The sequence below is a fragment of the Glycine max genome, chromosome 11 (assembly GCF_000004515.6).
Source record: "Glycine max cultivar Williams 82 chromosome 11, Glycine_max_v4.0, whole genome shotgun sequence".
NCBI lineage: Eukaryota > Viridiplantae > Streptophyta > Magnoliopsida > Fabales > Fabaceae > Glycine > Glycine max.
This window is the reverse complement of record NC_038247.2, coordinates 3,266,508-3,293,277: the sequence shown is the minus strand read 5'-3', so window position 1 is coordinate 3,293,277 and position 26,770 is coordinate 3,266,508. Positions and strand designations below refer to the sequence as shown.

The following is a 26,770-nucleotide window of genomic DNA, read 5'->3' as shown; positions in this document are numbered from 1 at the left end:
TATTAGACTTAAATATATTTTTGATACATAATTTAGCATTTTTTTTCCTTCAATTTTTTTTGTTTAGTCCTTGTCAAATATATTTATTTTATTTTTCATCCTTAAAATATTTTAGATAATATTTTTTTAAAAATACTTTAAATAGTAAAAAAATATTATATAAAACACTTTAAGAACAAAAAATAAAACAATCACATTTTATAAGGATTAAAACATATTTTTTTAGAGACAAAAATGTATTTAAATCCAAATATTAACATGGATTGACTATATTGAAAAACTTCTTAAGAAGACATGAAAAAACATTATTAGAATTATACAAATGAGAAAGGTGATTTTACAAGAGTATAATGGAGTCTATAAAGACAATGAGAGTAACTTAACTTTCTAATTGATGTAATTGACTTGTAAATTGTAACTAATTTGTATCCAATGTAATAGAGAAAAAAGAAAAAATTGGTCACAATTTTAAAAGGGATTTCACCAAACATGATCCCCATTGTTTTCCTCGAGGATAATCCAGTAATGAGGTTAAAGAAGACAATAAAACTTTTATTTTTTTAAAATCCAATACATTGATACCATGCAGTTAGATCTGATCTTTACTTTTTTGTTGTTTTTATTGAGACGTCCTGTAGTACTCTCAAGCCGGAGCTAAACCCTGCTACATGAATTCAGAGAAAGCAACAAAAATAAATTGACAAGTAAACCTCTCATAGTCTCATTGTACTCTTAATTTTTTTATTTTATTTTATAATATCCGTCCAAATCGTGAACATAGATTGATTGCGGACTATTTGTCCTAAGCGAGTATTAAGTTGCTTTCAAGTAGATTTTTCATATGGTGTGTCCCGTGCCCCTAAATTGGAGTGATCAATCTATACAATTTTTAGAACAAAACCATACAAATGAAATCAAGCAGTTTCTGATATAAGGGTTGAGTTTTATTCACTTGAATGAACTAAAACAAAAATAAACAAATAAATAAAATAAGACTTAAAAATAAATACTAAAACTCCACTTAGTCTGTCATCTAATCATATCTGAGTTGGTTTTGTAGACGCTAGACATTGGAGTCTAAATAGTAGTAAATACCAGTCAGAAAAATCTAATTTTGCTGAATATATCTATGACTACTGAAAATTAACCTGTGATGTGTAACATGTTTATAGTCGCACTTTGGTTACCACTTTGATATATTATGAATGCAACGCAACTACTGAATATCCACTACAATAATGGTTTCCATACTGTGGATTGAATTCATGATTGATGGATTTGCGCGACAGCGCCTTTGCATAAAAATAAGCTGCAACAGTAGTACCCTTTTGAAAACCCATTTGTCGTGAAGCAAATTAGAACCTCAATGTGCATAGTTTCTATTCCATGAGCATAAGTTGTTGAAAACGAAGACCCAGCATTTTTTATCTGCTGTAAATTTAAATGGTTACGCAATTTTCCAAAGTTATGCAGAGTATAACCATAAATGGGTCTGTGTTTGAAACACAACATTGAAAGAAGCTAATTTTATTAGCGGAAATTATTTTTAGTATGAATTTTATCCGTAGCAATAGTAAGAAGGGAAATGGTATTAACTTTTATAGTTTTATTTAGTTTCTGTGTATTACTAGCCATCACGTGTACCATCTCTCATTCAGTGGTTGATTGCCAAACTTTGGTACCAAAAAGATACTCGCATAAATATGCTAATTTTTTTATGTTTAAATACTTGAACTGCTACATGTAATGTAATTCGGATTTTGGACAAGTTTTTCATTGTAAAGTGGTAACCAAAAGAGAGAAGCGTTATAAAATGCTGTGAGACGGAGGAAAATGACTAGAGAAAGACGTTAAAAGTTAATGCAGATCGAAACAACCTTTTTCTGTTATTTTTTTTACTCGGACACTTGGAGGGATTACCATGATTTTTGAGGTCAATAATTTAGATGAAGCGAAAGAGCAAAGGGAAGAAGAACATATGATAGGAGTAGAGAGGGTGGCAGCATAGTCACGTGAGGGGAGCAAGGAGCTCCACCATGAACACATGGTATGAAAAGATAAAAGAGAATGTTGGTGCAAAGCTCAAGACAGAGACAAGCGAAAAGCTAGGTAGGTTCGGGACCACCGGGAGAAAAGGAATTGTGAACGTGATTCCATACACAGCTTTTCTCTCTCAAGTTTTTTGTGCGGTAAATATCATCAACACAGTTATGAAGTTGCCCCATCCCTGTGGTGTGGACAAAATGAACTACACACCACTCAGTCATACTTTAGTTCCCATCTGATACTGATGGCCCAGCAAGTGATGATATTATTCTATTCTATAACGCCTTTGTCAGCATATTTATATTTTCACCACCATCGTTTTTGGCATTAACCTAAATGCATTTTCAAGAATGACATGACCGGCTGGGGGGGCTACTTTTATTCAACTGTCACCATGTACGTTAACCACTGTCTCCACATATTTCCAGCTCTTTTGCTATTCCAACTTATTCTCTTTTTTTACCAGATAATATTTTTTAATAACTTGACGTCGCAATTAAGGTGAACGCAAAAGAATTACCCATCAAAATCCCATATTGGTAACCAGAGAAACAATCAAACGAAAGAGAGGGATTGATTCACAGTGCAAGAAACAAAAAAACAACGGAAGCTGCTATGGTCGTAAGGCCCAATATACATCTACTTCCGCAAAGAAAGAATTTTGTATACTTTTGTTCTTTAAATGCGCAAATAAACTTGGGTTCAATTGCCCAATAGAAGTTCTGGCCCAATAGAAGATAAACCAATTCAAAGCTAGATATCACGGACATGAACAAAAGCAAAAGACAATTTCTATGTACGCTCAGCTTATTTCAATAAATATTTTTTTTATTGAATATTAAATTGCAATTAGATATCATGGAAGAATTTATTTTGATATAAATCATAGATATCCTTCAGACAATTTTGTTTAAGCTAAATAGGACCACTAAAGACAGCAAACCTCTTTCCAAATGTTTAACACAACACCACTCAAATTCAAAACCTCTATAACACTTGATAATAATAAAAAAAATCCTTAATTAGACAGCATTTAGCATTCTCCAAAACCTTTTAAATCTAATATTATAATCTCATACTTTCAATACTCAAGTCGTGCCCACGTGGATCACTAGTCCTTTGACTAGTCCCAAGCACATACTTGAATGTCGATGTCATCACTCATTTGTACCTAAGAAATATGGTGAAAGATTCTAATACCAATCGATAGAAATCTTGCAAGAACCACCAAAAGCAAGTTGCTGTAGTCTATAGCCCAAAGTCTTATAAACCCCATATTAGAATCTTACACTTGTAATGTGGGACTCAAGTCTCATTAACTTGCAATTAGATCCTAAGTGTGTTTGTTTTATTTGAATCACTCATTCCAAAACACCTTGAATGTGATTTGCGTGAGGGAGTTTTAGCGTTGAACGTGATTAACGCCAAATCAAACATAGCCTAAACACTATTCCACCAAAATAGTTATTATGTTGCTTTCGATCAAGTATTTTTTGGAATGATAATAAATTAATAATAACGAAATCACACCTTACCTAGCGCGCACGGTACAGAAAATTGAACGTAAATATTTTATCTGAATGATAGAATTGCAACACGATGATATTAAAGTAAAATTATAATCTCTTTGATAGAGAAAAGAGGGAAAGGAAAGAAAATTGGCAAGATAAGTTTAGAGAATAATATACCCAAGTTACAGAGAATAAGGTTTATTCCTTTCTATATGTTCAGTAACTAGTCGCAATTTCCAGTGCAAAGCTAGACATCGTGAAAGAAGCCTGTGCCTCAAAGCGGAACGAGTTCAATAGCATAGCACAAAAAACCAAAAAAGCAAAACAAAAACATGGTACCTGCGCCAGATCCCCCTCTCCCTGATCAAGAACAGAGATAGAGCAAAACTTAAAACCGCCATTCCTTCAGCACAGGAAGGGGAAAAATAGGAAGAAGTGTGGGAGAGATTCAGCTGAAACCATAATAAAACACACCAACATTTGTTAGTCCATACAGTACCAAACTGCCAATGCATGTCTTTCTTCTTCATAAACATCGCTGACAAGCACAACTAACAATCATTGAAACAAACGGTGTATACCTAATAAATAGCTCTGCCAGGGTAAATTTTTAATTGTAATGTAACCTCAACATACAAATTACTAAATAATCAGCAAGTTCTAAGAAACCGCAATTGCAAGAGTGGCAGCTACGTCTGGAGTTCAATCACAATTGCTTCCCCATCACTTGCATTGCAATCTGAGAGCTTGATAATAATCAGTGCTGTGCCCATTGAATGTCCTTGATGTTGATACCTTCCTTGACCATTTCATAAAGCGGACTCATTTCCCTCAACTTCTCCACCTGTTGAACAGTGAGTTCAACCGCCCTATCAATCTCAGCCTCGGTAGTGAACCTACCAATTCCAAACCTAATAGAAGTGTGAGCCATGTCCTCTTCAACTCCCAACGCCCTCAACACATAAGAAGGCTCCAAACTAGCACTAGTGCAGGCACTGCCACTGGACACAGCCACCTCCTTCAACCCCATAAGCAGACTCTCCCCTTCAACGTAAGCAAACGACAAATTCAAATTCCCCACATAGCGCCTCTCCAAGCTCCCATTCACTACCACCCCATCAAGCTTCTCTCTAATCCCATTAAGCAGTCTCTGCTGCAAAGCAGAAATCCTCTTTTCATCATACTCCATCTCGTCCTTCGCCACCTCACACGCCGCACCCATCCCAACAACCAAAGGAGTTGGAACAGTCCCACTCCTAATCCCCCTCTCCTGCCCACCACCATTCATCTGAGGCTCAACCCTAATCCTGGGCCTCCGACGCATATACAAAGCCCCAACCCCCTTCGGCCCATAAATCTTATGGCCACTCAACGACATCAAACTCACATTCCACCTCTCCACATCAATGGGAATCTTCCCCAAAGCCTGAGCTGCATCAGTGTGGAAAGGCACATTAAACTCCTTGCAAATCCTCCCAATTTCCTCCATGGGCTGAACCACTCCAATTTCATTGTTCACCGCCATAACCGAAACGAGCCCGGTGTCAGGCCTAATCGAAGCCCGAAGCTCATCCAAATCAATCAACCCGTCGGACTCAACGGGAAGATAAGTGACATCGAAACCCTCCTGCTGGAGGTGGCGGCAGGAATCGAGGACGCACTTGTGCTCCGTTTGCGTGGTTATGACGTGGCGCTTCTTGTCCTTGTAGAAATGCATGACGCCCTTGACGGAGATGTTATTGGACTCGGTGGCGCCGGAGGTGAAGACTATCTCCTTGGGGGACGCGCCGATGAGGGACGCTACCTGAGCGCGCGCGTGTTCCACGGCCTCGTCGGATTCCCAGCCGTAGAAGTGGGTGCGGGAGTGAGGGTTTCCGTAGCGAGAGAGGTAGAAAGGGAGCATCGCGTCGAGCACGCGCGGGTCCACCGGAGATGTTGCCTGCACGTCCAGGTAAAGGGGTCTTCCGGAGATTCGAACGCCCTTCATCGTCATTCCCGACGAGTTGGAGTTGTTCCCATCGTGTTCAGGCACCGCCACCGCCGCCGCCGTGGAAAGAAGCTGGCGGCGAAGGTTTTGAGCTGATTTTGTGATTTGGTGACGGAGATTGGAAGCAATTAGTTTAGAGGTCATTGGATCGGAAAGGTTTGGATGATGGATTAGTCTCACCTGCTTATCGGTTTGGTGAAGAATAAGAAAATGAAAGACGAAGAGAAAAACCTAATTTTTATTCGGAATTGATTTGGGGGGTTTTGAAGATAAAGAGAGTTTTCCTTTCCAACTTCTTGGAGAATCTGACGGTGGAGAATTAGTTGAGTGTAACCGACTTAACTTATCTATTATACGATCGCGGACCTAACCTAACTCTTTTATTCGACGGCGTCGTTTTACCTTTTCTCCACTTGACTTATTTCTAAGTAATTGTGAAATGATAAAGATGAACCAGCAGTTTGTGTCTCTATAATCTGTGCACTAGTAGCGTACTATAAATATGTCTCTCAGATGCCATTGCCATTTGTAGTTTTGGCATAAAAAGTTGTTCTCTACATCTAACTTCTGGTTAGTTGGTACGAAGCGAGGGCGCTATCACATCCTAAATCGTTCAAGTCCCAGAAATACCAGCTCCATAACCCAGTTTCTTCTTGGTATGTGCTTTCTTACTATATACACCAAAATTTTTATTATTAACTTGTAATATAATTTATCTTTGACGTATATGTGCAAATTAATAATAACTGTAAAAATTAACATCATATTTTTTAAAGAAATTAAATGCCTTTAGTTAAAAATTATAATGTTTTTAAGTTTAGTTTACTTGTTTATTTTTAATTCTTATATGATTTAATAGTTCATGATGCATTCGCTATTAGTGTAAAGACATTTTATATTCCTGTTTAATCATAAATTATAAAATACGATAAGTTTATTAATTTTTATAATAATTAACTTAAAATTACAATAATAATTTCTAATTTTTTTTAGACAGACAATACATAGAAATGAAACTATTTGATAAAAATGATCTGTTTAAAACATAAACAAATTCTTTTTTTTTTCTATTTTTGTAGACTGAAATAAAGAAAAATATAAATTAATTTCAAAAACTTGTGAATATACTAATATAGACTATATAGAGAGAGAAACAGATAGATGCAAGGTCTATACACTAAAGTTTAAAAGTTTTTTTTTTTATTGACGAGATGATTCGGGGTAAAAAAATCTGAAAATTAAACACATTGTAATTAGTTTAATTCAAGTTTAGAGCAAAATGAAAGGTTAGTTAATATGAAGAACGCTCCTGTTTAAATTTCAATTTAATATCGCAGTTTGGTTACAGAACATCTTTTTTTTTTTTTTTTAAATTTCAATGTAATTGCAATTTGTTACCTTTTTATTTCTCGTGAACAAGTCATCTGCGTGAATATGCAAGTACCTTTCATTTCAGCATGCACCCTCAGGCCTCAGCAATTCTTTATTCTTGATCATACATGCTTGTTGTAATGTTATTATCTCCAACTGTATTGGCTTCAGAATATAAAAATGGTGCTCTTTCCATTGTTGCCTGCTGATAATTTGAATTACTAGTTTATAAAATTGATAGATATAGCAAAATTTCATGATGAGTAGTTCACACTTAACAATTGTGGTCTAGATTTTTTGTAAAGTATGATCCGTGGACCGTGGATAACATCAGTACTGCTGTTAAAAATATTTGTTCTCTTAAGTTCTTTTTCTTTGAATGAGTCAGAAAAATATTTGAATCTTGAATTAGCAGTTGCTTGACGAAATTTGCTGGAGAATTTTTTTAATTGTTTTTCTTTGTGTCTAATAACTAGTTAACTAAAAGTAAGTCTCGTTGAATAGCCGCTAACGTTTTGGGCAGGTGTCTAGGGAAAAAGGTAAAATTTTGAGGCTCAATAAGGAACATTCGACATGTTCAGGTCATCTCAGCAGAGGAATTCGAGATGCAAAGACTTCAAGGTGAAACATGCTCTTCAAATATGTGTTCTTCTTGGCGTTTGTATCTGGATGGCTTATCTAGTTCAGCATTCTCGTGAGAAAAAAAGATCCTATGGTGAAGGGACAAATGCTGACAGTGAGGTTGTGAAGTTAGGGAGGAAAGACCCCGATCCTAATGTGGAGCAATCTTCTTCTATCTTACATGCAAGGGACAAGGAGGAAAAGGATGAAGAAGAAAACAACCATGAAAAGCAAAAGAAGACAGATGACGTTAATCGTGTGGAAAATGAGATCCAGACACAAAAGAATGAGCAGAATAACAATGAAGAGAAATCTGAGCAGAGAAAGGATCCAGTAGATCAAGACACTGAAGAGAATGAGCATAAGGCAAACAAGGAGAGTGATAGTGTGATAAAGGAGAATGAAGACAACAAAAATAAGGTGGAGGAGGACAATCAAAGTAGAGGGATTAGTGAGGAAAAAAACGAGACAAAAAAAGAAGAGACAGATAAAGAGGAGGATGAAGAGATAAACCAAAACAGAACTGAAGCAAGGGAACGTATGGAGGAAGATCACAAGCAAGAAGATGAAGAGGAGAGCAATGCAACAGACAATGAGAGAGAAGAGAATGACCATATTCAGGAAGTGGATTCACCTGAAGATCGAGTTCGGGATCAAAACAGCGAAAGGAACAATGAGGAGGCAAAAGAGGAATATTATGCCTCCAGTGAAGGTTTGAACAAGACAAAACAATCTGACAAGAGAGAAAACAATGAATTTGAGTTGGAGTCTCAAACAAATGGTACCGAAGTGGCTCATGTTCATGAGAATGAGAGGGTCTTAAATGTAACACAACGAAAAGCTACACAAGTGACTAATTCTGTTGTCACAAATATAACCAACCAAGGAAATGGTAGTGAGAATCAAGCTGAGAAAAAGAATGATTCACAAAAGAGTTCTATTGCCGAGTCAGATAAGCAGGAGCGAGAGCCTAATAAGCCCTCTAGTGATGATGTAGAAGCTCTTCACTCACAGAATGGTACAGATACAACTGAAAAACAACTTGAAACACCTGAAAACTCCAAGGTAGAGGACTCCATTTTGCACAATTCAACGTTGACAATGAAGGATCTTAAGTCAGATGCTGCAGTGGAACAAGTTGATTCCATCTTAACAAATTCATCAGGAGCTCATGAGAGAAACGTGACTAATGGAGAATATAATGGCAAAGCAAATGCTAATGGCAATAGTCATGATGGGTCAGGCAGTGCTTCTGATTCTTCTATTGTTGAAGGAAAAGATGCATCCTCGAGGAATAATGGTGACGCCGGGCAGGTTGAGAATGAGAACATTGATACAAGTAAAAATGAAGATAGAGCTCAAAATGAACCGGTTGAATCATCAATAAAGAAAGAAGAATCCGCACATTGATTATAGATGGTCATAACAATCCTAAATGGAATTATCAAGACAGGTTTTAATTCTACAAATCATTTGGATTTGAAATAGTTTTAGGATCTTGGTCAAGAACAAATACAACAATCATTCACAATGGTGTTGTTGCCACGGAGTGATACTGATAATTCAAATAAATCAGTTGTACCCTGCTTCTTCAAGTTACCACTATGTATCAAAGTTTTGTTTACTCTTGCAGAAGTGTAGCGTTTTTTGGCTTCTTACAACTTGCTAGACCAAGATTATCCGATAATTACATCATATATGATATTTTTTTTTTATTGACATTAGTTGATAATTTTGTTAGAATGTTAGCAGGCAATTTAAACTCTATGATATTTCTCTTTTTCTTTCAACCACTTAGTCAATCTTATATATCGACAGTGATATGAGAAATTTTGATAGATGAATTATTTTACGTATAATTCATTTGACAACTCTTATCATTATTAGTTTATTATGATAGATTTGTGTTGTTTGTTTAAAGCATTCAATTAACAAACCCATTGAGTTTTTTCTCATGATTGCATCTTACAAAGATTTTAAGGGTGAACAACGAAAAGGGATTCAAATTGTGTCATCCGACACACTGGCCTGAAATGGCATATTCTGGTTCAGCATCTGACGACGGGTCCAACAGAGGGCGATTAAGAGAGGTTGGGAGAGACCAAACTCAGCAAAGAGTGAAAAGGAAAAGAGAAAAAAAAATCATGGGAGCGTGTAAGGGAAAGAAGAAAATGAAGCTCCTACCGTGTGTGTGCAAAACGTGACATGCATACAGTACAGTACAATTCCTCAAGCATTTTAATCTACAAGTTGATATTCCTTGCATTCGCTTAACTGTCAAATGAAAGATTGGTGCAAAAATTGGGTCAAGTGAGCCTTGAGCCACCACGCCAACCAAAAATATAAAAAAGAAACTCCCTTCTTTTGTATAGTAAATAGTGTAATGCAATATAAACTTCACCTATCATTTTACATATATTACTATTAAATAAAAATTAAATATATTTAATATCCTAGAAATAAAAACATATCCAATATTTACTATATAAAGAAAATAAATTGTTGTAAGATTTAAATTACTCATGCTATTTTCTTTCCATGATTATTGATATTTTAGCATATCTTTTTTTTTTTCAAAACAAATGATGTTTAGATATTCAAAATCTGATTATTTTGTTTCTCAGCTAGTATTTTAGTATGCATTGCAAAAAATTAATGTTTATTTATACTACTAAAATTTATAACAAATAAATATTTTTAAATGTATAAATTATACTTTAATTAAAATATGTAATAAGTAAACATTTTTTAACATATAATTTATATATTATATTTATGATAAATGATTTAGATTGTTAATTTTTTATAACTTCTTTAAAAAAAATATATTCAAGATAGAACTAAGAATTTATAAAATGATTAATTGAAAAGGATAAGTTAAAGTATTAAATTGACATTAAAAGCATGAGAAGATATATCATATACCCAATAAATGTTTTTTTTTAAAAAGTTAAAGATAAAAATTGATCTATGATGTTTAATTATAGCTTATTAAAATATTGATATTAAAAGCATAAAAATATATATCATTTGCACGTTAGAAGAGTAAAGTCAATCATTGTATGAGATGAGAATAGTCAAATATGGTATTCGACAAATAAGACCACACAAAACAAACAGAAGAGTAGAGGGTAAATTTTTTAATTTTTATTACTTAAAAAATTGTGAGACAATTTTTGTCTGGGATACAAAGTGTTAAAAAGATATATTACTTAATCATTTTAAAAAGAGAACACTAATTCTTTTTTATTCTAATCTATCTCTCTCTTTTTATTTATTTCGATAAATATATTAAATTTAATATAAATTATATTAAAATAATTAATATTATGTATTTTAATAAATTTTATATTGTTTTATTTATGTTGTCTATTATTTATCAAAAAGGATAAAAATTATCACGTAACTTGTGTTACTATGCTTATTATGCTTATTATGTTCAGTAACTTAATTTTAACAAATCAAATAAACACAAATGAAAATAAATGTGAGAAAGAATGGAGAAAGTGAAGACATGAAAAGCAAATAGTCATACATGTTTATATATAGAGAAATAATTATTTCAAAATAAATAAAATTACTAATTAAATATAGTATAGAAGTGTCTTTTTTATGAGAAGAAGAATATGCAATCCAAAGATTAATTACATCTAATGACTTTAAAAATCACATCAAGTTCGGTATACGGTTGAAAATCACACTTAATTACACCTGATAACTTTAAAATCACATTATTAACGAGGTATTAAATAATTACATGTAAGTCAAATACATTTAACATTATTGACGAGGTATTAAATATTTCTTAATATACATTAACTTTAAATACAATTTTGTCCTAAAAAAACGTCTGATTAAGTTACGGGAGAAAATATATAAATTATAAACTATCTTTGACATTATGTACGCCTATTTTTTTTTTTAAAAAAAAAGAAATTGGCTAATATTATTTTCTTTAGGACTTGATTAGCAATACAAGATGGTAAATCACTAAAGTGATAAGAACCAACATAAGAGCATAAGAATTCATTCTTCTAGTTAATCTATGAGCAACAAAATTTATTTGTTGCCTTACAAAACAAACACGCTGAAATTTGATAAAGAATTTTTAACATAATGAAATAAAGTTGCAATATTAAACAAATGAATGGAATACACTTTATTAAATTCTAATCACTAAGAAAAAGCATGCTTTTCGAACGATTGTAGGTTTAATAAGACAAGTACGTTGTTACAGTATTCTTTGTGAATACATATTTTCGTATTTATAGAAAATACCTGATCAATAACTGCTGATAATTGTTATTTAAGTGCTATCTATCATCTTGTGATTAAACCAAAATCGAAAGCGACAAACAAGAAAACTGAGCGAAATAAGTAGAATTTGCACTGCGTATGAAGAAGGGCTATTGAGCCGTGCTGAAATTATTCTGAGGATAAAAAATGTGTAGACTAGCAACTCCAAAAGGGTTGCCACTTGCATTAAAACACGGACAATTTATTTTGGCCCTGCTTCGGGTCACTGCAATCACCCAAGTCATTTCTAGAAACAACCCTTTCTCTACACCCGTGACAAACAATCTCTTATATATATATATATATATATTCTTCATTTTATGAAGTCAAAATCTCGTGACCACCCAACTAAAGAATAAAAATTAAACCACCAGAATTAAGAATTGCGTAACGTTTTGGCCTTCACAAAAAATAAAAAATAAAACAGATATTATGTATGGCCTAATTGTGGTCCAGGAAGGAAGCTTGAAACAGAAGCACATCTACCGTATAGGGCGAGTCAATTCAATTGTCACGTTTCATGCAAATTCGCATGGTTCGGTTCCTTTCTGATGGCGGAAAACGAGGGATTAGTTAGTTCCTTCATTAATAAAAAAAATCAAGTTATTTTTAGGTGCAAATGAATCCACAGAAACTGAGAAATTAAACTATGTTCCATCGCCCTTAAAAATTTGTTTACAAAAATCCTGTATGTATTCGATATCTCTAAATTACTAAATTTAAAAAATAAAGAAAGAAAAAATGCGATAGGTTGTTGACTAATAGTAGAGGATGGGGAAAGGTAGAGACAAAAGAGACATTGGTTAGAAACCGTTGATATTGAGATTGTGTTGATCCTGATGGAATTCCAACCACGATTTTCCTTGATCAGCAACAAGACCGAGCGAGTACACCACATCCTCCCTGCTCCAGCCCCCACGCAGCAAAACCAAGGACAACGCTCTCACGTGCCACTCCAACGCCTCTTTGTCCTTCAATTTCAATTTATTCTTCTTCTTCTCTTCTACCGTCATCATCTCGCGTATCTCCTCCTCCGTCCACCCTCCCTCACGTAATTTCCACACCACCCTCTCCAGACACCCGCCTAGCTCCCCCCCCTGCGCGTCCGCCACCTCCGACCAGAACCTCACCCTCCTCGCCGCCGTCGCCGCCCACACCGGCTCCTCCGTCCCCGGCGCCAGAAACTCCCGAAAAAATCCCGCCACGTCAAAGCTGAGCAAGCGAACATCACCGTCGTTGTCGACATGAAAAACAGGGTTCCCGGCGGCGCCGGGGGAGGAGGGAATGTAACAATGGCGGTAAATCGGAACGAGCGGCGGCGCATCATGTAATAAGCGGGCAATGACTCGGGTAGGGTCGGAGGGTTCTGGGCCCCAGGAAGGGTGCCAGAAGCGCGTACTGGAGACGCGACGCAGAATCGAGGAGGCTGGAAGGTTGAGGAGGATTTGTAGTTGCTGTGTTGAGGAAGAACGCCAATTGGGGAAGCCCTGGGATACGGGAAGGCCTTGTTGGAGGATCGCGCGTAAGTCCGGTGGGAACGAGAATTTCAATTTGGATTCTATGTTTGATAATTCTGCGTCGGAGAGTCCTTCGTCGATTGCCACCTTCGAGGCTTTGAGGCAATTAAGGAGGTCGCCGGCGTACGCTGCGAATGAGAAACATATTCGCTTCGGCCTTGGAGGTTTCGATTTCGCCGCTTTGTTGTCAACGGTGCCCGTGGCCATATTTTATGTTCTTTGGGGAAATCAAAACATAATCTAAGAAATCATATACTTATACTTATAACCTACTACCTAGTCATCAGCATCACACTCTCTGTTCTGTTTCGAGGGACTTGGAGATCGAATAAGTTGTTGCCTAATGCGTAAAGATATAGACACAGAGTTTGTTTGAAAAAATAAAAATGGGTATTTTTGTTAACGTATCTAGAGGAAAATAGTTGCATTAGAAAGTCTCTATCTCTATGGAGCTGTAACGTAGTCATGTTGCCACTCACCCACGTGTTAGTCGTCTATTGACATTTTAATACTTTTATTTATTTGCATTCCTATTTTGCTATGTAAATTCTGAATAGCTCTAATCTGTTTTCATGACAGAATTAACCCCACATTTGTCTTTTTAAGATTGCTAATAGAGAAATGATAATATAATGTTCATTCGTGGCTTTTTATTATTAAATGATGAATGATTCTCCTCCCTCTTGTATAGAATGGCCTTATTATAAATCAATTTAATTTCTATAGTTGGATTAATTGGAAAATTCGGATGTGCTCGTGTATCCTTGATAAAATGGATGGTATTGAAATGTAATTTCCATGTTGGCTTAATTAATTTGATGAAGACCCGGGATCCCCATTCTCTCCTCACTGCTTTATAAAATCCAACTATAAAACTCATAAATTTTCAATTCTATACTTGCCATAAAGTCCGGATCACAGATGTTATGCACTAAATGTACACAGTTGTTTTTATTAAACAAGGTCTTTAAATATGTTTCTGAGAATGACATTAATAGCAAAACTATTCTCATAATAATACAATATATAAAATAATATAAGATATTTATATACATCTTGAATCAATATCTAGTTTCTTCTTTTGAGATTTTATTTAAAAACTTTTAGAATAGGAAATTATGTTTTTCCATATTAGTAAAGGTATTTAGTGAAACGTTAACATGAGATATCAATGTCTTGCTAAAAATATCAATCGTGATTGGTTTATTATTTAAAAATTCATTCCAGAAAATATCGTTAATGTTTTTTGGGAATTTTTTCATCTTGTTTTCACAAAGTGTATCGCATTATATTATTTATTGTGTTAAATAATTCAAATATACGGAAACATTTTATTGAAAACATTTGATTTTCAAGAAACATATATAAATATTCTCAATAATATTTATGAAAAATCAAACATATTTTCAGTCATTCCAAATAATCACGATTTCTTGAAATGAAATTTTTTCATTTAAATTTGAATTAATGATGAACCAAATCGCCATTTTTAATTGCTACTAAATTAATTATTATACAAATTAATATCATAATTAATTTGATTATGTGTATAACTGGTAACTTCTATGTACTTTTTGGTTTCTAAAATAAATAATTTTAATTCCTTAATTTATTAAGTTGAATATCTAAAATAAAAATTAACTTTAGTGTGACATAAACATAGACATATGACTTATATGAAAAAAAATTAAATAAAATAAAAAATAAAAATTAAACTCGTGACCATTTATACACAAAAAAGACAATAAATAGCTAAAACATTTATTTTGTTTAGTGAATTATATTAACATTATTTTCTATCTATTATTAGTCAAAAATTATTTATTTTTTTAAATTACCAAAATGTATAAATTAAAATATATTTAATATACAAATATTTTTAATTTTATTCTATATCATTTTATGTTTTATTTGAATAGTTTACATTTTATTTTTATTTTATCAATTCATAATTAAATTTAAAAAATTATGTAAATTATTTACATAATTTTTTAAATTTAATTATAATATAAAAATTATTTTTACTCTAATGTAAAATTATTCATAAAGAAAAGACAATAAAAATACTTATTTTATTTAACTAGTTATATTAACATTATTTTCTATATCATTAATCGAGAGTTATTAATTTTTTTAAGTTATCAAAAATTATAAATTTAAAAATATTTAATATATAATTTTTTTTTAATTTTATGTAAATAATTAGAGCACAAATAATATCTATATTAAAATTAATTTAAAAAAATTATGTAAATGATTTACATATTAATTTATGAAACTTAATTATAAATCAGTAAAATAAAAATAAAAATATGTAAATCATTCTAAATAAAATGATATAAAATAAAATTTAAAAAATTATGTATTAAATATTTTTAAATTTTGATAATTTTTTAAAAAAATTAATAACTCTCAACTAATGATAAACAGAAAATAATATTAATATACTAAACAAAATAAGTGTGCTAGTGATTTATTATCTTGCATTTGAATAATCTATTCAATTCCTATTAAAATAACACCTCTTATTTTTTTCATCATTCAATCTTTTTCCTATTAAAACAGCACCAATATATCACATCAACATCAATGTTTAATTTAATTTTAGATGATCAATTGAAAGAATAACTAAAATTGTTTATTTCGAAAGATAGAAGAACTAAATGTTTTGATTTAAAAATCTAAAAAATAAAATTGTATATTTAAAATTATAGGGGACCAAAATTATAGATTTAAAATTATAAGGGACTAAAATTACAATTTAAAGACAAAAAATAAAACATAATTTTCCAGGGACTAAACCAGAAAAAAAAATTACAACGCCAAAAATGAAAAAAAAAACTAAATTGAAGAGGATATTTAAGTTTTTTTTAATAAATAGCATACACAAGTGACTCAAAAGGACCAACCGCATGGAATTTCCTGAATGATATGGCAAATATTAACAAAAATCTACATACTGCTCTATAGTCTATAGCAAAAATGCTGGACAAGTTGGTGACTTTCACCTAGCTAGAAGATTATCCCTGATGAGCAAAGTGATCCCATTATACTAAAAATCTATTGTTAGGGAACTAGATGTACGAGACATTTCTTGTAAAAATACTATTACCAGTCGTTAAGGGGAGACATAGCTTTGGCTTTTGGACTAGTTGCCATAGCATCATCATGGGGCAACCAACCACCACCTAGGTCTTTTGTTACACCAATTTCTACAGCAGCGGGGCTAGTGTCATCCCCCATTACTTCATTTTCATCTTTTGCTGATTCTTCCATAGCATCTTCCACATCTTCTAAAGCATCCTCTTCATTTGCAAAACTCAAACTCCATCCAGGAGTTATGTTTCCTCCTTGTTGGATGAAACTTCCACGAGCTACATCTAGCACATCCTTTGGAGTGTCTTGAGAAGGTATGCCAGAAGTCAACCCAAAATTCCCATTACCAGTATTTCCAGCATACTTAGCTGAAACAACCATGCTACTATTATTCAACACTTTATCTGGTTGTGATGGTTCAGAGTTGACTACTTTCAAGTCTTCATCCTTTCCAGAATTAACACTTACTCCAATTCCACATGTTTGGATTCCTAGATATTCCTGATGAACTTGGCCTTGACATGCGGACATAATTGGGTTGCTATGATTAATCTGGGTGTTGCAGCTCACATCTTTAACATTGCTTTCATGCTGCACCATTTTAGTATTGGAACGGGTAGTTATTTCTTTATTTTCCACTTTTTTAAGGATAACTTTTTCAAAAATGGATGATTTAACAGCTCCAAAGGGTGATTTACTCTGATACAGAGAGTTACTTAGTGCAGGCTTTTTACCACCAGCTGGGAGATGAGACTCATATGATGCATCCACCAAGGCCAATGACCGCTTAGCCCTCCCTCTCTTTGTTGGTTGCTCTGTTAATATCGGGATTGTCCCAATAACTTTGTTAGTGAGCACTTCTGCTTCCTTTTTGAATGAGGATACTTCTTCTTCAAGCTTCTTCAGCCGATCCTTGTGATCAGAAACTTCAGCTTGCAATTTATTTATCACACTCCACAGCTTAACATTCTCCGCTGACTGCAAAAAAAAACTTGATATCTGTAGTCAAGACTCAAGGCACTAGAAATCGTAATGATCAAAATTTGAGTGTGAGCCGAGGAGAAGTATTCACCTGAGCTTCCCAAAGTTGTTGATGCTTCTGAGAAAGTTTTGAAGGTGGTCTCATAATTCCTTTTTGAGAAGAATGCTCTCCGGAAGCTAAGCAATCAGGCACCTTAGGAGTTGCTGAAGAAAAGTTAGGTGCACCAGGAAAACTGAAAACATAAGGATGCTGCATTTGGTACAGCTGAGCCATGTAAGAAGATGGATTCCAAGAATCTGTAAACAAGGTATCAAACTTTATGTTATAGCTTAAATTATATGTTTACTGCACCCAACCTGTAGCGGACATTGACAACGAAGGAAGCACATACACTTCAAAAATCAAAATATCGGTCATGTTTGGGACTTGTATCCATGTTGAACACTTTAATACTTGCACATTACAATTTTCTTGCTTTTATTTATTAAATTTTTATGCCTAAACAAATGAGATTACGGCAATAATTATACAAGTAATAGTATTTATAACGTCTAGTTGTCTATGATGCCTCACGCTAATTTTATACTAATTTTGTATGTCATATTATAGCCCTGTTGTCACGTCCTTTAACTTAAGTTTGCCATATATCTGTGTTCTATGTCATATTCGTGCTTTCCAGGTGACTATAATATATAAGATGATGTATCAGTAAAATTCACTATGCTCAAGTACAGATACATTCAATTCAAATATACTCTAGTCACAATAGAAAGAAATGCGGGGAAAAGCACTCCTACTCCCACAGTATTTAACAATTTGGCAAAACAGCTATCAAATTCAACTATAAAATGACAGCATTATAAAGTATTGCATGACAATTGAAGAGTAAAAGTTGCATACTTACTTGGAAAGCCAGGAAATGTGTAATTGTAACACATATTGGGAAGTGGTGTCTGTATTGTTGAGGAAGGTCCTCCTCGAAAGCCAGTATCAGTGAAGGGCTGAAAGAATTTAGGGGCATTTGCTCCTGGCGGTTGAGGTTGCCAAAAGGGTGATGCTGACTGTGCAAATAACTGCGAATAAGCAAACTGCGGCCATTGATTTAAGGCACCAGGTGGTGATGCTTGGGTGGGGAAGTGCATTGTGGCATTTTGAGGAGTGTAGGGCCATGGAACAATTGGAGGCTGTTGTTGTTGATTTGAGTATGGCGTGTTGTCACGTGAAGGTGGAGGACTACTAATTTTGGCAATAGGACCAACAGACACATTTGGCTGTCCATTCTGTAGGTTGTTCTGTCAGTTAATCATCATATTCATCTAAATAAACTCAAAAGGAGTATTTAAACAACCGAAATTGCAATATTTACATGTTTTTATGCTTCTTCTTGTCAGAGGTGTTCATGCTATTCCTTTACATATGATTCCAATTAAAAAGATAAGAACCTTAAGATACCTAAGCTAGAAGAAAAATACATATAATAATGTATTTTTATTTTTATCAAAGGAAAAAAAAAGTGAATTTATAAAAATAAAAATTCAATCTTTAGCTTCTCTGTTAGTAACATAGAACTAAGACAAGAAAGAAAGAAAGAAAGAAAGAAAGAAAGAAAGGGGAACAAGGGAAAAAAAAGGCCTGACAAGAAACTGAATTTGTAAAGCCACAAAAGATTAATCAGAAAAACGAGAGTTCCATACCTGAGGTTCATAATTTGTCTGAGATTCTTGATTACAAACGAAACCGCGTTCCTGATCCTTCTTTTTGTCTTCCATAGGTTGTAATTAAAAAATAATAACGAAAACGATTATTTTGCCTGAAACCTTTCTCACAGTGAGGGAATGAGGGATACAAGTCCGTGTAACAGCTAGAATCTACAATGCAAGGACACCCTAAAAGCTGCAAATTTGCTTCGGAGATGAAAACCCTGAGTCTTCTTCAACCTCTGACTCTGACTCCGTCTCTCTCTCTCAGTTCTTGTGTTTCTTTCTATTTACCATTCAGGTTGGGTTGAGTTGAGGTCTGCAAAGTCACATAAATTCCATTTGCACTTGTATTTTATAGATAGTAAGTATAGTTTATTAGGTAATAATTCAATCAAATTAAATTGGGCCGGTTATTGTCACATGGCAAATTATGCTGGTTTGGCCTTGCATTTTACACATCACCCTAGAATTATGCACACTCTGCCTGCGTCTCTGCAGTTGGCAGAAGAATGGTTTCCCCCAAAATCTTGATATTCTACATTTAAAAATTTACCAGACGCACCCTCTCTGGCAGCTGCGGCTTTATTGTACTTTTTCTGGTTTATAGTAAGTGAAAACTATCATAATCATGGGCAAAATAAAATAAAAAATGTGGCACGAATGGATTAGCAAGGGACAGGGCTGAAATAGTTCACATCCATAAAAAAACACCATTTTAGGTGTGCAAGAGCGTGTGGATCATCTACAAATTTAAATGGACTCCAATTAATATAAACAATTTGAATGGAGTAATTTTATGTTTGAGCCAAACTTAAATCAAACTAATTAAACTCGTTAAACTTTTGGTTGGATTATGAATTTTAGTATCTTAATTGTTGAGTCATTAATTTACATTAAATTATTATTATTAATATATGTAATATATAATATATTTTTTAAAATTAAAAAAAATCAAATTTTATTGACTATTGATTACATAAGTTTATCGACCTAACTTAAGTAAAAATCGACACATTATTAACTTTAATGATGAAAGTGATAAGGGTTTTATTAATTGAAACTAATTCAGATGGATTTTTAAAAATATTTTGAATATATTTACAAAGAATAGATATGATAATGTCTCGTTGTTTTTTTGTAGAAAAAAATGTTTAAAACCTATTTTTACTATGTTTATTAAAACTCCTTATCTTAAATATGATATGTTTTATTTCATCCTTATGGATAACTAGAAAGATAGATATGAGTCGATAGAATAAAGTGGAATACGACAACATCATAATTTTTTTAATAAAAAATCTAACAATGAACCGTTGTATTTGATTCATTTAATAAAATTTAACTTATAAAAATATTACGTTTTAAAAAAGAACAAGACAAAAATTAAATATTTTGACCAATTAATCTAACTCAAACGCGAGTTGTTTTAAGTAAGATTTCATTTTTCTTATTAAAAAATCGATGTAAACCAATCCGTCCAAACCAAACCAGTTACATCTTTGCCATCTTTGTTGGCATTCCATTTCAAAATTTGTAATAGTGTTTTACGTGATTATTGTTACCATCCTTTTGATTTATAAGAATGAAAGAAATATAAAAATGAATTGAGATAAAATATTTAAATTAAAATGAAATATAAATATATAAAATTCACACTAATTTTTATAACTTTCATCTGAAATATATTCACATATAATTCAATCAAACACTACCATAATCTGGATTCCATCGAGGCTAAGGAAGCAACACTGTAAAAGAACATCAACGCATGGAAGACCACCCAATCTGTGGTCAAAGCTAATATTTCTTCTTTCTTTTTTGTGTGCTTAAACAAAATAATCCCTTTTCCAATGCCTCTCTACTTATGTATCAGCACGTGATGTGCAACCCATGATTTCATTTTTCAGATGACAAAACTTATGTAGCAGTTATTTAAATCCTTATAACTGGTATTACATCTCAATAAGTTGCATAATCTTTTTATTTATTTATTTAATATATGACAAAACTTATATACTGTGACAGTTATTTAGGTTCTTAGAACTGGAATTACCCTCAATAACTTGGATTTAGATTATCTACAGCCTGCGCCTGCAGCCTCTACAGCCACATATCAACCACTCATAATCAACTATTTATTTTATACTTTCATTTTTAGTAACCATTGGATGGCTAGGATCACTGTTGCAGAGGTACCACTGCTGTATGTAGAGGATCCACACACCAATAACTTGCATAAGTTTTTATTATACTTAAATTAAACTCCAATTCTAATTGAAAAAAACACAAATAGCAGTTGTAGAATTATATTTATGTTTAGTTTTCTTTCAAATGCAATTTCTTAGGCATTATTTATATTACTCTTTGAGTTTCATCTAAGTAACTTAGATAATCCTTGAATACAAACTTCTATTACTCAAATTATAGAGATCAAACTCTAGGAGAATCCTTTCAAAAAAAAAAAACTCAAAGGAGAATAGGTCAAACAATAGCTATAAAACTATAGATTTCAAATGCAATCCATGATGTAAGTTTTTATACTTTTTTTTTTCAAATGCAATCAGACAGAATTAAGCTCCGCAATCACAAAGACAATCAAATTACTGCGCATAAACCTTTCAATTTTAACTAAAGCGCCACAATCATGTCATTGAAATTATTTAGTGCTGGGACAGAACAAGCTCCATCAAATGGACAAACCATTCATGCAGATAACAGCAAGCATATATGGCAACAACTTACAAAATAAAGCCAAGGAAAGTACATAAAAGAACCCCATCACGAAAAAGTAACTCCCTAATCAATACTCATCTCCATCCTCTCCTTCATCACCTTCATTAGCCTCTGCTCCGACCTCCTCATAATCCTTCTCAAGGGCAGCAAGATCTTCACGAGCCTCAGAGAACTCACCCTCTTCCATGCCCTCACCAACATACCAGTGCACAAACGCTCTCTTGGCATACATAAGGTCAAATTTGTGGTCAATGCGTGAGAAAACCTCAGCAACACTAGTGGAGTTGGAGATCATGCACACTGCTCTTTGCACCTTGGCAAGATCTCCCCCTGGAACAACTGTTGGAGGCTGATAATTTATGCCACACTTGAACCCAGTGGGACACCAATCAACAAATTGGATGGTGCGTTTTGTCTTGATAATGGCTACGGCTGCATTAACATCTTTAGGAACCACATCGCCTCTGTACATCAGACAACAAGCCATGTACTTGCCGTGGCGAGGGTCGCACTTGGCCATCATAGAGGATGGCTCAAACGCGCTGTTTGTGATCTCTGCAACTGAAAGCTGTTCATGGTATGCCTTCTCTGCTGAAATCACGGGAGCATAGGATGAAAGCATGAAGTGAATCCTCGGATATGGTACCAGGTTAGTCTGGAACTCAGTAACATCCACATTCAGGGCACCATCAAATCTCAGAGATGCAGTCAGTGATGATATCACCTGAAAATATGATCATAAAGAAGCCATATCGATCACATGTCATAAAACCGGATAATAAACCATCAATTTTTTTTCATCCCTAAAGTTTTACTCTTTTGTCTTAAATAGTCTCCCAAGTCTTGAAAAATCCTTCAAATTGGTCCTTAGACATTAGTAAAATATAACATAGGACAAAATTGATAGATATTCAATAATCAATACTTTAGGAACAACTTACATAATTTCATTAATTTAAAAATTATTTGAGAAAGAGGGTAATACTTGAAGGACTAAATTGATGGTAGACTCGTAAAATGATATTGCAGAGTTTGTTTCAACTTATAAGTGTTGAAGAAACGCAAACCTGAGAAACTAAGCGGTTAAGGTTAGTGTAAGTGGGTCTCTCAATGTCAAGGGAACGCCTGCAAATATCATATATGGCTTCGTTATCAAGTAGCACGGCAACATCAGTGTGCTCCAAAAGGGAATGGGTGGAAAGGACACTGTTGTAAGGCTCAACAACAGAGGTTGAAACTTGTGGTGAAGGATAGACAGTGAAACCCAGCTTGGATTTCTTGCCATAATCTACGGAAAGCCGTTCCAAGAGAAGGGATCCAAGACCCGAACCAGTGCCACCACCAACGGCATTAAAAACCAGAAAACCCTGGAGACCAGTGCAGTTGTCCGCAAGCTTTCTGATACGATCCAAGCAAAGATCAACTATCTCCTTCCCAACTGAATTGAGAGATCACCATAAGAAAAAAAAAAACTGTTAATTACTTATTACACAATCAAAGAAAAGGCACAATTTTTGAAATGGGGAAAAAACAGTACTAGTATAATGGCCACGAGCGAAGTTGTTTGCTGCATCTTCCTTTCCACTGATGAGCTGCTCAGGATGGAACAATTGGCGGTATGTGCCAGTTCTGATTTCATCAATGACAGTGGGCTCGAGATCCACGAAAACTGCACGAGGCACGTGCTTTCCGGCACCGGTCTCGCTGAAGAAGGTGTTGAAAGCATCGTCACCACCACCTATGGTCTTATCACTCGGCATCTGCCCATCAGCCTAAAAAATAACACAGTAATGCTCAACATCCAAGGACTCTTTTTAAATTAGCTACAAAGCATGCTCATAGATTTTTATTTTTTTTAAACTGAAGATGGTTACCAAGGTATGGCTGTATATTGCGAATGGCAGAACGTTAGATCAACGTAGATGAACGCTAAATTGATCATAAACAGCAAAGAATTCGAATCATAAATTATAAATTAGTTAAAGAAAAAAAAAACTAACGTCATATTATGCGTTGGTTGATTAGTAATATCCGAAACAGATATGGATTTTGTGGCCAAATGATGAGCAATAGTGATATGTTGAATGTGAAATGGTTCAAGATTCATGCAAGTATGTAGTAACTAGTAAGGGGGATGGAGATAATAATGAATGAATGTATTGAAATTGGGAACCTGAATGGCATGCTCGAGGCAATAAAGCTCCCAGCAAGCATTTCCGACCTGAATGCCGGCCTGGCCAATGTGGATGGAAATGCACTCTCTCATTTTTAAGAAGAAGAATGGTACAGAGGTTAGCGTTTATTAAGACGCTTCTCTGGTCCAATGATCCGTTTCTCTGTTTGGCTTTCGTTCTTTTATAGGTGTGGTTGTGAATGTGATCATGGGTGGACTATGGAGACGGGTAAAAAATATAACTTTACCGCGGTTAACACTTAACTTGTATTCTTTCTTTTCATGTCATCGGGAAACGTTAACTCAAACTTTATTGCCGTCCAATTTTACCCTTCTTTCCTCCACTTTTCACGCGCCCAATGTAACTCATCCATCTCCACGTCGATGCTTTATGCAATTGCAACCTAACGTACTATACCTTATTTCTTAATTACTCCATTAAGATTCGCACATACTGTTACAACTATTTATTTGGGGTTTAATTTGAATTTTATTACATTTATTTATTTGAATTTGAATGGGTTTCAAATTTCAAAATCAAGTTAATGTTTTTTTATCTGTTTCAAAATCAAATAACTACATTTTTTTAATAATATGCAAAATACTATTATTTATTTACGTTGCTAGAATTATAACATGGATCCTTTTTCAGGTTTAATACATCTATCCCAAAAATTTCTAATGAAATCTTTAATATTCGTTAAATATAAGTTATTTTTATAATAAAAATATATTAAAAGTATATTTAAAAATATTTATTTAAGATATCTTAATAAATTCAATGCTAGAAATATATTGATATTTATTTTGCCCACATAATAAAACTAGGTCTGTGCGGGAAACTAAAAATAGGATAGTTTAACATACCAGTGGAAATTAATTACATGAGTAGTTTTGGCATACCAAGGGTCAACATTATCTTATCCTGAAGAGACTCTTAACATTAAAGCTATTGTTTTTTTTTTTTTCCTCTTGCCTTCTCTACTTCAAATTTTATCTAATCTTATATTTTATTCATCTTATTTTATCTTTTGTTTTATTTTATCTCTATCAACGCTCAAATTTCTGAGTCAAATACTTTACTACTTGTTACAAAATTGGTATACTTGTCAATCGGTTAATAAATCTCCTATAATTTTCATAATTAGATTCTTAGATCTAGTTTAAAATAATTTGAATATGCTAAAAAATAATAGTTCATTACAATTTTACTAATATTTTGATCCCTTTTATTTTATTAATTATGAAAATAACTTGTATATAATTGCTTACAACATAAATACTTATTGAATAAGTGTTCAATTGAATTATTTATCTAAAATTATCCTTTATATTATTTTTTATAAGCTAAAAAATTAATATCCTTTTATTAAATCAACCTCAAGAAGAGTGTGTGGTTTTCTTGAAATGAAAGGGTACCATTCTATTAATGTAATAACTAGCAGTGAATTTTATAATTATTATAAATCTATATTCATAAAAAAATATCATTATTTTATCAACAAAAATTATGTCTTACTATTCAAGAAAGAAATATGATCTAAAAAAGAAAGAGGTGTCCTTTTTTCTTTCAAATGAAATAGAAAGGACTCGAATCCTTTTATTAGAGACATATATCAATAATACATTCTTCACGTAAAGAAGAATTCCTTCCATCTCAAGTTAACTTTTTCTATTGATTTGCCTTTGATGTCATTATTGATTTATTGTCACGAAAAAAGGCTGTATAACATATGGCATGACTCACATAATAATAAATAGATATTCTCTCATTATTCACAAGATTAGCAAGAGCATTTAAGTTCAACTTAAAAAGTGGTTTTAACTTAGATACACAAGAGCATTTACACCAATTGCAGAGGCCTGGTTAGTTATTACTTAGATTCGTTTAGGCAAAACTTTGTGTAGCATATAGAATTATTAAAAAGCCTCAACAAGATGTACGCTACCAGATTGTGAAATGAAAAGGAATTGTTTTTTAGGTGCAAGTATTATGGACAATGGATGGATTTGCATGATTGAGTGATTTGGGCTTGATCGGCTCTCGCTAAATATACATCCATGTTTGGTAAGGAAGCCTCCCTTTCTTCTCTTGTTACCAATTATACAGAGAAACAAGGAGAACTTACATAACAAACATAGAAGTGTATTTTATTTTTTTGGTGAATCATGGAGGCGTATTTAGCACGAGCCTTTACTTTTTCCATCTAACATTCTGCCTGAAAAATCCCAGCGTAAGAAATATTCTTTTATCCATATATAATGTATGTTTTTATCTTATCTGCATTTACATTTTATGCTTGCATTTGTCTCTCTGTTTTACTATTATCTCTGTTACATTAGATTTTAACTACATTAACCGTTATTTTTGCATTCATTTTTTTATTTTTATAATTTTATCCCTGGCTACTTGTTTGTGCTTGGCATTTTGGAATCAGATGCTCTTCTTCTTGGATGTATTAAGAGGACTAAAAGGTCATTAACTCAGCAAACACACCAGTTTGAAGTTCTTTATAAAGCTATTGACTTGCGTGCTATTGCTTAACTTGCTGTCTTTGACCCAACATATATATGATATGATAAATATATATCTTTTCCATGGGATAATACTGTTTTTTCCCCCTCAAACCATCGAATAATACTTGAAAAAAATACTAAAGGAGTATATTTTTCTATAATTTTATCTATATTCTGTTTAGATGTTGATTGGTTATGATATTAGCTTCTTATTACCCCT

The 26,770-nt window shown here is 33.3% G+C and overlaps 5 protein-coding genes across 6 annotated transcripts; 1 reads left to right on the top strand and 4 right to left on the bottom strand.

Annotated features, from left to right (window-relative positions):
- Window positions 1-3,739: 3,739 nt before the first annotated feature.
- LOC100789340 (cysteine desulfurase, mitochondrial) lies at window positions 3,740-5,860 on the bottom strand. The gene is made up of 2 exons (XM_006590549.4): window positions 4,139-5,860; window positions 3,740-4,009 (listed from the first exon to the last, which is right to left on the bottom strand). The coding sequence occupies exon 1, from the start codon at window positions 5,686-5,688 to the stop codon at window positions 4,315-4,317; it is 1,374 nt and encodes a 457-aa protein (XP_006590612.1). The 5' UTR covers window positions 5,689-5,860; the 3' UTR covers window positions 3,740-4,009; window positions 4,139-4,314.
- A 139-nt stretch (window positions 5,861-5,999) lies between these two features.
- LOC102659708 (myb-like protein X) lies at window positions 6,000-9,260 on the top strand. Of its 2 annotated transcripts, none has more exons than XM_006590547.4 (2): window positions 6,000-6,200; window positions 7,439-9,260. In XM_006590547.4, exon 2 carries the CDS (start codon window positions 7,489-7,491, stop codon window positions 8,944-8,946), a length of 1,458 nt encoding a protein of 485 aa, XP_006590610.1. In that variant the 5' UTR covers window positions 6,000-6,200; window positions 7,439-7,488; the 3' UTR covers window positions 8,947-9,260. The 2 variants fall into 2 exon arrangements, with proteins under 2 accessions (XP_006590610.1, XP_006590611.1); XM_006590548.4 differs by having other exon boundaries at window positions 6,046-6,200; window positions 7,447-9,260.
- A 3,246-nt stretch (window positions 9,261-12,506) lies between these two features.
- LOC102661842 (uncharacterized) lies at window positions 12,507-14,011 on the bottom strand. Its single transcript, XM_006591471.3, has one exon. The coding sequence runs from the start codon at window positions 13,554-13,556 to the stop codon at window positions 12,636-12,638; it is 921 nt and encodes a 306-aa protein (XP_006591534.1). The 5' UTR covers window positions 13,557-14,011; the 3' UTR covers window positions 12,507-12,635.
- Window positions 14,012-16,240: 2,229 nt separating this feature from the next.
- LOC100792862 (uncharacterized) lies at window positions 16,241-19,613 on the bottom strand. The gene is made up of 4 exons (XM_003538735.5): window positions 19,122-19,613; window positions 18,332-18,707; window positions 17,518-17,723; window positions 16,241-17,423 (listed from the first exon to the last, which is right to left on the bottom strand). The coding sequence occupies exons 1-4, from the start codon at window positions 19,194-19,196 to the stop codon at window positions 16,458-16,460; spliced, it is 1,623 nt and encodes a 540-aa protein (XP_003538783.1). The 5' UTR covers window positions 19,197-19,613; the 3' UTR covers window positions 16,241-16,457.
- A 2,114-nt stretch (window positions 19,614-21,727) lies between these two features.
- Window positions 21,728-24,206, bottom strand: LOC100785622 (tubulin alpha-2 chain). The gene is made up of 4 exons (XM_003539180.4): window positions 24,034-24,206; window positions 23,398-23,632; window positions 22,928-23,298; window positions 21,728-22,584 (listed from the first exon to the last, which is right to left on the bottom strand). The coding sequence occupies exons 1-4, from the start codon at window positions 24,124-24,126 to the stop codon at window positions 21,928-21,930; spliced, it is 1,356 nt and encodes a 451-aa protein (XP_003539228.1). The 5' UTR covers window positions 24,127-24,206; the 3' UTR covers window positions 21,728-21,927.
- Window positions 24,207-26,770: the final 2,564 nt, after the last annotated feature.